The 12,757-nt window shown below is 37.7% G+C and overlaps 1 protein-coding gene across 1 annotated transcript in view; it reads right to left on the reverse strand.

The window, feature by feature from the left end:
• MTMR9 (myotubularin related protein 9) overlaps positions 1-12,757 on the reverse strand; it is a 63,995-nt gene that overhangs the window by 13,730 nt on the left and 37,508 nt on the right. Inside the window, exons 4-5 of the mRNA XM_055428045.2 lie at positions 2,518-2,691; positions 646-863 (exon numbers count right to left, since the gene is read on the reverse strand). Coding sequence (XP_055284020.1) covers positions 646-863; positions 2,518-2,691 — 392 coding nt within the window. The remainder of the gene's footprint in view (positions 1-645; positions 864-2,517; positions 2,692-12,757) is intronic.

Raw genomic sequence — 12,757 nt, forward strand, 5'->3', positions numbered from 1 at the left:
GGGTTAGGATTATAAAACTAATTATTTAAAATTATCTGACTGGGGAGAGGGTCAGAGCCCTGCACTATGTGACCGGTCAGAGACAGCGCCCCTGACGTCTGCACCCTACACCCATGGGCTCACTCTGGACATCTATACTGTCAGCAAAGAACCCAAGGCCAGCTCAGATCGTATTATTTCATCAGTTCCAACTCCCACCTCCTCACCCTCCCAGAAGCAATTATAAACCATTAACTGCGAGCATAAATGAGAGGATACAGGTAGAGCAAACAAGGTGTGGAAGTTAAGTGGGTATGGGGGAAATTAAATGTCTAAGTACTTTTGACTTAGGAAAATGTAGTTGGTCTGTAGCATCTCTTTTCAGTAAGTTTGGTGACCGCTGATCTAAAGCAGAGGAGATCTCATGGTGATGAAATTTCAGAGCTAAGAGAGGAAAAAATGCTATCTGATTAAAACTCACTTGTGAGCATCTACCATGAGTTTTCTGCTTATCTTACAGAACACAAAGGCAAGATACCCAGTCAATTTTTGGCTCAAGCTAATATGAAGGTTCCTTTGAAAACTTGTGATCTTCCAACAGCTAAGGGCTCACCCACTCTAATTAGCTTCAAATAAGAGTCCATTACTGTCTCCTGAATCTTTTACCTCTCAATGGACTTGTGGATCCGCCTCCACTGGGGATAATGAGCTTCTTGCTCAAAGCCGCCTCCTTTGGCTCTAGCCTGCTGAGCTACATTCAGAGGTCGAGTGTCGATGATGTAGCCACGCTTTCCTGCCCTGAGGGTAGCATTTATCAGTTTCTCATCTTCTTTGCACCGTCGCCCATTTGTGCCAGTGAGTGGCTGACCGCTTCGCATAATAACCTACAAGGACAGCAGAGTCTAAAATTTAGTAGCAGCTGCTTTCAAAGTTTCTGAAAACAGAAATGAATTAAGCTAGATTAAGAATGTCTCAGAAAACAATTGTGTGTCATTTCAGAGATGAATTCAATCCTGAAACAAATAAATATTTCTATGTATTAACAACAGTTTAAAAATAGTAAAACAAAAATAAGACTTGGCATCCTTACATGATTTTTCTTCCCACTGTCTCAAAATACTTTCAAATAATATAGTTCCTCTTTAAGATAAAATATTATAGTTCATTTAGTCAGTGAATTAATCATCTAGTAGATCCAGGCCTGTAATTAAGACAATAATAATGCCTAGACACCAGGAAATTTTGCTTCAGCTACGTAAACTTAGGGTTGGCAGATTTTATCAAGAATTATAAAGAGAAAAGGAACCAGTGGTTAAATTTAAAAGGTTATACACTATTATTCTTGCTTTGGGAATCATTTTCAATGTCTTGAAAACTACTTATTATCTATTCTTTATTCTCCATTGGCTCTCTTTCAATATTCCAGGACTTACCCACGCAACTCCAAAGACCAAAAACTATATACTGGGTTGGTCAGAAAGTTCCTTTGGGTTTTTCCATAAGATCTTACTTATTTGATACTTTTCTCAAGAAAGCAACATCTATTATACTGACCTCTTCCCTGGTGAATGGTCTGGAATTATTTTAATCTCATCCCATAATATATACTGTTCTCTTAACTACTTTGAAATTTAATAATCAAGGAAGGTCATCCAGAATGGCAAACTCTCAGACTGCACTTACCATGTAACTGAACAATAATCTATTTTGTATGAGTTGTTAAAATGCTTTATGGTGAACCCTAGTGAAAAGAAATACTGCTCAGCAAACAAGATAGGTGACCTAATTTAAAAAAATCTCTTTATCCTAAATATCTGCAATTCAGGGGAAAAAGGAAAATAGCTATAACTTATTCACTAATTTACTACTGGATGCAAAATGAGAAGCAGAGTTTACTGACTGAGAGAAAACATGAGGAGAAAAATAAATTTAGAAAATAGGAAATGAATAAACAATGAACACCTGCCTATTCAATGCGTGACTCCTGTATTTACTTAAGTCGTGATTAATGACATGTGTCACTCGTCTCCCTTTTGAAAATAAAAATGTCTGCTCAATTTACCTTACACAGGGAAATCTGGTGAGAATAATTAAAGCATCATAGGGCCTCCCCTGGTAGTCCAGTGGCTAGACTCTGAGTGTCCACTGCACAGGGTTGGGAGTATGGAGACCCCACGTGCCGCAAGGCACAGCCAGGGGTGTGGAAAAAACGTGTCATGCCATTATTCCAGTCAGAGAACTTTATTTTCTACCAAACAGTGTCATTTCAGTATCAGATAACATTCGTTCCCTTTGTCCTGAGTCCTGAAGATAAACCTGCCTGGATTTTCTAAAGCTAAGCAGCATTATGGAAAGAATTAAAAGTCATATCCTGATCACAGAAAACATTCTACTCCTGATTCCCGAAAGTTTAAACAGAAGTAAAATTCCTGGCAGGAGACACTTCAATGAACAGGTACACAGAAAAGATGAACAGTTCTAAGAACCTCAAACCAAATCTTCCAGTCGACCATGGAGTAGTATTTACTGTTCACTTACCATTCCATTCTTTTTATGATAATAGCTGAGAACTGGGAAGCGGCCTCCATGGCGAAATGTGGCTACCTTCCGAAGTACATCATCATCGATGGCTTTGGGTACTATGACAGCTGGCGGGTAAGAGGGGCACACAGCAAATTCCTTATTGACATAGCTTAACCTCCATTCACTGATCTGAAAGACACAAAATACTTTAAAGCTAAGCCGGTATCTCAATCTCACAAAATAATCCAAAAACTTCTATTAAAGGAGCTTAGGGATTCCTTTTCACACAATGAAGACACCATCTCACAAGAGTTTAATAGAAGGACACCTAGCCCTTCCTTAAAAACTGTCAGAAAACATGAGCTCCATTCTTCAGAGCCAGCTTCTTACAGTGCTAGGTATCACAAAAAGTTCTTCCTCATATTGAGCAACATTTATTGCTCTGTAACTTCCTCTATTTTTTTTAACCATGATCTTAGTACAAGTTCCCTATTTCACAAGGCAGCCAATGGAATATATGAAAGATAGCTGATTCTCCTTTAGTTTTCTATTATCCAAATTAAATATATGAATTATATTCATGAACATCATCTCATTCATTCTTGTCTGGGTACCAATGATACCCTTAAAGTATAGCAGCAACTCCAGATAACGCCTAACCGGAACAGAATAGTGCTACTATCTACATCAAATCCCTTGCTCATTTCTGCTGTTTAACAAAGGAGAAAAAATGAGGAAAGACTGTTAATGTCATTCTTCAAGCAATAACAGCTTAATACTAAGAAAGATTATACTTATGAGTCAGTGAAATAATTTCAAACTCAGCAAGCTAAGGATCGAAAGTACACAATATAAAACTATCAAATGACAACTTATTTCTAACATGAAAAATGAAAACCACTTAAAGACTGTAAAAAGCTTTTGTGCATGAAAGTTTTGATGTTTTCCTGTAAATCAGAGTTGACCTAACATACTGGCCAAGGGTTGTAGTACCAGGAGGATAAGCCAAAGCATTTTTAATATACTATGCTCCTGCTCAGTTGTGTCTGACTCTCTGCAACCCTATGGACTATTGCCCGCCAAGCTCCTCTGTCCATGGAACAGAGGAACCTGTCAAGAGTGGGTACTTCCTACTCCAGGGGATCTTTCCAACCCTGGGATTGAACTTGAGTCTTCTATGTCTCCTGCACTGCAGGTGGATTCTTTACCACTGAGCCACTGAGGAAGCCCCTTGATATACTGTAAATGTATTTGAAAAAACCTTTTAGAAGATGCAGTATCATTTTTAATTAAATATTTTCACTGTTCAAACTTATGCACATTATTAATTTAAAAGATACTTTCTAAGAGTCAATTATTTTTTTAAAAAAAGAAGTATCCCTAGTTTCTGGAAAGTTCTTCCTCATATTGAGGAAAATTTATTGCTCAGTAACTTCCTGTATTTTATTTTTTAACCATGATTTCAGTACAAGTTCCCTATTTCACACAGCAGCCTATGGAATATATGAAAGATAGCTGATTCTCCTTTAGTTTTCTATTATCCAAATTAAATAATTATTCTCATTCATTCTTGTCTGGGTACCATTTACTTTGTTAATGGTACTCTTAAAGTATAGCAACAGGAAGACTGCAACTCCAGATAATACTTAACCAGAACAGAATAATGCCACTATCTCCCTCAAATCCCTTGCTCATTTCTCGTATTTAAAAAAGGAGGAAAAATGAGGAAAGACTGTTAACATCATTCTTAAAGCAATAACAGCTTAATATTAAGAAAGCATTTTGCTAATCTATCATCTAATTCTCCTTCCGCAGAGTAACCATTTTCAACTCTTTTAGCTTTTTATTAATTTTGAGTGTTTCTCACTATTAGGGATTACTTATTGGTTTCCTACTCGAGAGAATGCTATGGTTCCTCACTGACCTGCAGTACCACTTGGGTCAAATATCCTGTGACGTCTCCACACACGCTGGGGCCTGCGTTCTGTCGCACTGGTCTAGCTGCAGCGAGTCTGACTTTTACAGTAAGCTTGGCATTTCATAGGCCACGTCTCCTATATCCTGTCCCTTCTTCTTGCTCTTCAAGAGAATCTTGGTTTCCCTTGATCCTTTGCCCTTTAACGTAACTTTCATCAAATTCCATGTAAAATCCCACTGGGGTTTTAATAAGATGGCACTGACTGTATAGACTGGAAACAGTGACGTCTTTATAATACCTAATTTCCTTGTCTATGGGCATAGTATCCCTCCACTTTTAAATCTGTCTTAATTTTTTTCAGTAAAGTTATAAAATTTCTCTCAATAAACATCCTGCATATTTTTTCCTGGGAACCTTATATTTTTAATTCATTTTAGTTGTATGTCTTCAAATTTGTGTCTGGTGTAAAGAAATGCATACAATTTCAAGATTCTTTCAGTTTCCTATGTACAGAAACATATAATCAACAACTAATAGCAATTTTGTTTCTTTCACTTCAATCCTTTAATTTTCCCTTCTCAACTTCCTCAGCTAGGGATAGTGATGGTGGGCAGATCTTCTTCTCATTCTTGAACTTACAGGGAATAATGAAAGATTTGCTTTCTGTATGTTTTTACTTTTGTAGTTACCCTTTATTAAATTAAATAAATTCCCTTCAAATTCAACTCTGCTAAGAGCTTTTATCATGAACAGATGCTTAATTTATTCAAAATGTTTTTTCTCTTGTAATTTTGTTTTACCATATATGTAATTTGTCTTTTCTCTTTGGTTAATTTTGTGATATCTCTTGCCTTACTGTTCAATAGTAGAACTCAATTATGTCTAAGATTTCCTTTTCATTATCCTATGCGGTGTTTGCTGGGATACCTTAATCTAAGGCTTTGTGACTTTCTGATTTTGAAGATGATAGCCTCCACTATCATCTATTTCAATACTGCCTTTCTTACAACTTCTCTATTATCTTCCTGAATTTCCATTTGCTAAATACTGAGCCTTCTCCTTTTACCATCCATGCATGCATCTAACTTCTCTATCATTTTTTCCATCTTCCTTCTTTCTCTGTCCTGTTTGAGTATCTATATTCCAGATCACCAGATTCTCATTTTTAGTTATCTCTAATCTGCTAAAGCTGAAACTGCAATACTCTGGCCACCTCATGCGACGAGTTGACTCACTGGAAAAGACTCTGATGCTAGGAAAGGTTGGGGGCGGGGGGAGAAGGGGACGACAGAGAATGAGATGGCTGGATGGCATCACCGACTCTGTGGACATGAGTTTGAGTGAACACCGGGAGTTGGTGATGGACAGGGAGGCCTGGCGTGCTGTGATTCATGGGGTCACGGAGAGTCGGAGCCACTGAACTGAACTGAATCAGCTACTTAACCTTTACATCAAGTTATTCTTTTCTCTTCTTTTAAATCAACTTTACTGAGATTTTACTATTTATATGAAAAATAAACTAGATCCATTTAGAGTACACAATTTCATGACTCCTGACGGCTGTACCCACCCATAAAACATCACCTACAATCAAGATAAACATTTCAATCATCTTTCACAAAAATTCCTAGTACATTTTTACAGTCTATGCCTCTCCATCCACACCCAATAGTAGGAATCACCATCTGCTTTCATTCACTTTTAGTGTTATACCTATGAAATCTTTGCCTAGTTAGGGGTCATAAAGATTTTCTCCTGTAGTTTCCTCAAGAAGTTTTACATCTTTAGCTCTTATGTTTTGTACTTTGAGTTATTTTTTGTGAAATAAAGGTTTAGATCTATCTTTTTTACATCCAATTGTTCCAATGCCATTAGTTGAAAAAACTATCCTTTATCTAGAGAACTGTCTAAGCACCTTTGGCAAAAACTGATCACAGATGCAAGAGTTCTTTTTTAAACCTTCTGTTCCATGTATCACTGTATCTATCCTATGCCAATATACCACATTTTCTTGATTACTGCAGCCTGATAGTAAGTTTTGTAAATCGTTCAGATTTCTGCACCCCTCAAAGCTGTTGTGGCTATTCTAGTAACTTTGCAGTTCCATAAAAATTTCAGGATAACTTTGACAATTTCCACAAAGACACCTAGTGGAATTTTTGATAGGAAGTTGCACTGAATCAATAAATCAGCTTGGAGAGATCAGCAAACTACGCTCCACAACCCAATCCAGCCACCTGCTTGTTTTGCAAATGGAGGCATATGGTGGCGGCAGTGCTCGCTGGGTCCACTGCAATGAAGTGAATAGTTCCCTAAAGTGAGTCACACATTTGTTTGCTTTCCCAATGCCTGTAGGAGTTATGTTTACTTAACTATATTATAGTTTATTAAGTTTGCAACAGTATTATGTCTTTAAAAATTAAAATGTACCTATTTTAATTTTAAATATTTTATTGCTAAAAAATGCTAACCATCATCTGAGCCTTTAGTGAGTTGTAATCTTTCTGCTGGTAAAGGATTCAAAATATTGAGAATTACCAAAGCGCAAGAGAGATATGAAGTGACCAAACGCTGTTGGAAAAAATGGCACTTAAAGACTTGCTCAACATAGGATTGCCACAAACATTGAATCTGTAAACAAAATGCAATATCTAGGAAATACAGTAAGATGAAACAATAATTCAGGTATTCCTATAAAATACCTTTGGAACACAGCAGCACTCATTCACTGATGTATTGTGTTTCCATGATACAACAGAGTGGAGTAACTGCAGCAAAGACTTCATGCCCCACAAAGCCTGACATGTTCACTGCTGGGTCCCTTACATAACTCAGTCAACTATTAACCAATCCATGAACACAGATCTCCACTTATTTAGGTGGCCTTTAACTTCTCTCAGCAGTTTTGTGGTTCTCAGTGTACCGATCCTGCCCTTTTGTTAATTTTCTTACTAAGTATTCCATTCATTTTAAAACTGTGCTGTGCAGTGCTGAGTCGCTCAGTTGTGTCACTAATTAGTTTCTGAACACTTATACCAAGCAATCTTGCTAAACTTACTAGTTCTAGTTATTTTATTGATTTCTGCTCTTATTTTTTATTATTTCATTCTTTCAAGTTACTTTGCTCATTTTTTCCCCTAGTTTCTTAAACTGGAGCTTAAGTTGGTGAATTTATTAGACCTTTTTTCCTATTTCACATATGTAGCTTAACATTGTGTCTCTCTAAAGACTGCTTTAGCTGTAGTCTACAAATTTTGACATTATCATTCAGCTAAAAATGTTTCCTAATTTCCATTCTGATTTACAGACTATTTACAAGTATTTCCTTTAATCTAGAAATACTCTGGGTATTCCTCAATACCTTGTGTGTTAGTCACTCAGTTGTGTCCGACTCTGTGACCCATGGACTGTAGCTCGCAAGGCTTCTCTGTCCACGGAATTCTCCAGGCAAGAATACTGAAGTTGGGTTGCTATTCCCTTCTCCAGGAGATCTTCCCAACCCAGGATCGAACCCGGGTCTCCTGCATTGCAGGCAGATTCTTTTATCATCTGAGCCACCAGTTATGCTAACTGATTTCTAATATAATCCCTCTGTGGTCAGAGATTATATTCTGTATGGTTTCAAGCCTTTGAAATTTATTTAACAGCCCAGCATATGTTCTCTCTTGGATAATACCATGTGCTCTTCCATACTGTTTATTCTGCAGAAGTCGGCAGTAGTATTCAGTGAATATCAGATAGTGCTGTTCAGATTCTCTTTCTACTCATTTTGTTTTGTTTTAGTCTAGTTGTTCTGTTACTGGCTGAGAGGGAAGTTTAAACAATCTACTATGACCACAGAACTTTCTTTATTTTCATAAGTTTAGGCTATAAAAATATATATCATTATATTGTCCTGATCAATTTTATCATTATGGAATGATCTCTTTATTTCATAATATTCTGTCTTGAAGTTTTTCATTTTAATCTGAAATTAATAAAGCAATTTCTTTTTTATACTCATTATTTTCATGGCAAATTTTCTCCACCCATTTATTTTCAATCTGTCTCTTTATATTCTAAATGCATCTCTTCCAAAAAAACTGCAGAGGGAGGACAACTCCCAAATTCATTCTACAAGGCCAGCTGACACCAAAACCAGACCAAAAGAAAATCACAGGCCAAAATCACTGACGAATATCGTTGCAAAAATATTCAACAAAATACTAGCAAACCAAACTCAACAACACAGTAAAAGGATTATACACCATGATTAAGTGGGATTTATCCTAGGGATGCAAGGATTCTTCAATATATGCCAATCAAACAATGTGATACATCATATTAACAAACAGATGAGTAAAAACCACATGATCATCCCAACAGATACAGAAAAATCTTTCAACAAAATTCAACACCCATTTATGATAAAAAAAAAACAACAACTCTTCAGAAAGTGGGCATTGAGAGACCTACGTCAACATAATAAAGGCCATATATGACAAACCCACAACAAATATTATTCTCAGTGGTGAAAACTGAAAGAATTTCCTCTAAGATCAGGAACAAGACAAGAGTGTCCACTCTCGCCACTGTTTTTCAACATAGTCTTGGAAGTCCTAGCCACAGCAATCAGAGAAGAAAAATAAAAGGAATAAAAATTGGAAAAGAACAAGTAAACTGTCACTGTTTGCAGAAGACATGACACTATACATAGAAAATCCTAAAGAGGCCACCAGAAAACTACTAGAGCTAAGCAATGAATTTAGTAAAGCTGCAGGATATAAAATTAATGCACAAAAAGCTCTTGCATTCCTATACACTAACAATAAAAGATCAGAAAGAGAAATTAAGGAAATAATCCCACTTTACATTGCAACAAAAAGAATAAAATACCTATGAATAACCTACCTAAGGAGGCAAAACACCCATATGCAGAAAACTATAAGATATTAATGAAAGAAATCAAAGATGACACAAACGGAGAGATATATACCATGTTCTGGTATATAGACTGGAAGAATCAGTATTTTTAAAATGACTATACTATCCAAAGCAATATAAAGATTCATTACAATTCCTATCAAATTACCAATGGCATGTTTCACAGAACTAGAACAGAAAGTTATACAATTTGTATGGAAATACAAAAGACCCAAATAGCCAAAGCAATCTTGAGAAGGGGAGCTGGAGGAATCAGGCTTCCTGACATCAGTCTAGACTACAAAGTTACAGTAATCAACAGGGTACGGTCCTGGCACAAAAACAGAAATATACACCAATGGAACTCCAGGGGCAGAGAGCCCAGAGATAAACCTGTGTGCATCTGGTCACCTGGTTTGTGACACAGGCGGCAAGAGTATGCAACGGAGAAAAGACAGCCTCTTCAAAAAGTGGTGCTGCAAAAACTGGACAGCTCCGTGTAAAAGAATGGAATTAGAACACTACCTAACACCATTCACCGGAGAAGGCAATGGCAAGCCACTCCAGTACTCTTGCCTAGAAAATCGCATGGACAGAGGAGCCTGGTGGGCTGCAGTCCATGGGGTCGCAAAGAGTCGGACACGACTGAGAGACTTCACTTTCACTTTTCACTTTCACACATCGGAGAAGGAAATGGCAACCCACTCCAGTGTTCTTGCCTGGAGAATCCCAGGGACGGCGGAGCCTGGTTGGCTGCTCACACTCAAAACGGATCAAAGACTTTAATATAAGGCCAGACACTATAAAATTCTTAAAGGAAAATACAGGCACAACACTCTCTGACAAATCTGCAGCAGTATCTTTTTGGATTCATCTCTTATGGTAATGAAAATAAAAACAAAAGTAAACAAATGGGACCTAGTGAAACCTGGAAGATTTTGCACAGCAAAGGAAACCATGAACAAGACGAAAAACAGCCCTCAGAGTAGGAGAAAATATTTGTAAATGCAGTTCAATATAAAAAAATAAATAAAAAAATGGCCACAAGACCAAAACAGCCCTTTCTCCAAAGAAGACATACAGATGGCCAACCAACACATGAAAAGATACTCAACATCACTAATTATCAGAGAACTACAAATCCAAAACTACAGTGAGATATTACCTATCAGAATGGCCATCATCTATAAATGATGATGAAGATGTGGAGAAAAGGAAACCCTCTTGCACTGTTGCTGGAAATAAAAACTGGTACACCTGCTGTGGAGAACAACGTGAAGGTTCCTTAAAAAACTAAAAAAACCTACTATATGACCCAGAAATCCCACTTACTTCTTTCTCTGGTACTTATCCAGAGAAAACCATAATTCAAAAAGACACATGTAGGACTTCTCTGGTGGTCCAGTGGTGAAGAATCTGCTTACCAATGCAGGGCGCACAGATCTGACCCCTAGTCTGGGAAGACTCCATAGGTCACAGGGCAACTAAACCCACGTGCCACATCCACTGAAGCCCCTGTGCCCTGGAGCCTGAGGGCCACAGCAGGAGAAGCCACTGCAACGAGAAACCCACACACTGCAACCGAAGAGTAGCTGCCGCTCACCACAACTAGAGAAAGCCCACACGTAGCAACAAAGACCCAGCATGGCCAAGAATAATGAAATTTAAAAAAGACACATGTACCCCAATGTTCACTGAAGCACTGTTTACAATAGCCAGGACATGGGAGCAACCTAAACGTCCATCAACAAAGGAATGGATAAAGAAGATGTGACATGACCCACTCCCTAGATTAAAGGAAATAAAAACAAAAATAAGCATATGGGACCTAATTAAATTTAAAAGCTTCTGCACAGTAAAAGAAACTATGAACAATGCAAAGAGACAACCCTGAGAATAGGAGAAAATAATTGCAAACAAAGCAACCAACAAACATTAATCTCTAAAATATACATGCAGCTCAGTATCAGAAAAACAACCCAATCAAAAAATAGGCAGAAGATCCAAACATTTCTCTACAAAGAAGAAATATAGATGGCCAACAAACATGAAAAGATGCTCAACATTGCTCATTATTAGAGAAATGCAAATCAAAACTACAATGAGGTTATCAACTTTGCACCAGTCAGAATGGCCATCATCAAAAAAATCTACAAACTATAAATGCTGGAGAAGATGTGGAGGAAAGGGAACCCTCTGGCACTATTAGTGGAATGTAAACAGATACAACCGCTGCAGAGAACAGTATGGAAATTCCTCTAAAAACTAGGAGTAAAGCTACCGTATGACCCAGCAATCCTACTGCTGGGCATATACCCTGAGCAAACCATAATCAAGACATGTACCCCAGCGTTCACTGCACACATTTACAGTCACCAGCCACTCAGATGTCCAGTGACAGATGAATGGATACAGACGCTGTGATACATACATATATATATATGTACACAATGGAATATCAGTCATTAAAAGAAATGAATTTGAGTTAGCTGAAACAAGGTGGATGGACCTCGAGCCTGTTATATGGAAAGAGAAAACAACTGTAGTATGTTAATGTATATATACGGCATCTAGAAAAACGGCACTGATGAACTAATTTGCACAGCAGCAATAGAAACATAGATGGTCTTGTGGATACAGAGGAGGAAATGAATCAAGAGAGTAGCACTGAATATACACACCACCATGCGCAAAAACAGCTAACGGGAAGCTGCTGTATAACACAGAGAGCCAAGGCTGGCGCTCTGTGACAACCCAGGGGGGTAGGATGGTAGGGGAGACAGGCTCAAGAGGGAGGGGGTGTATATACACACTTATGCCTGATTTGCGTTGTTGTACAGCAGAAACCAACACAACATGGTACAGCAATTATCCTCCAATTAAAGAAAATTTTAAGTTAGAAAAAAAAGAATGAACGTGCAAATAAACAAATAAAACTACCATCTTAAAAAGAAAAGAAAATGTGAGTTTGTCTTTACAACAACAGGCTCTCTAGAGTTTATAACTCATGGCAAATTTATCGAGTTAGGCCCTTCTGAATACAGCCTTCAAATAAAAATAGGACAAGCTGAAAAAAAAAAGTGGTACGTATATACAATGGAATATTACTCAGCTAAAAAAAGGAATGAAACTGGGTCATTGGAGACTAAGAGGAGAACGGGGGTAGGATGAACTGGGGGACTGGGACTGACATATATACGCTACTGATACTATGCAGAATAGGTCACTAATGAGAGCCTGCCGTATCGCTCAGGGAACCCTTCTCAGTGCTCTATGGTGACGTTAACTGGGAAGGCTATCCAGAAAGGGGGTACGTGTCCAAGAATAGCTGACGCACTTTGCTGTACAGTGAAACTAACACAACATCGTAGAGAACCTTTGCTCCAATAAAAATTACTTAAAAATAAGAACACTAAATGCATCTCTGTACACAGC

The sequence above is a fragment of the Moschus berezovskii genome, chromosome 7 (assembly GCF_049115385.1).
Source record: "Moschus berezovskii isolate FMDL1 chromosome 7, NW_MosBer_1.0, whole genome shotgun sequence".
NCBI lineage: Eukaryota > Metazoa > Chordata > Mammalia > Artiodactyla > Moschidae > Moschus > Moschus berezovskii.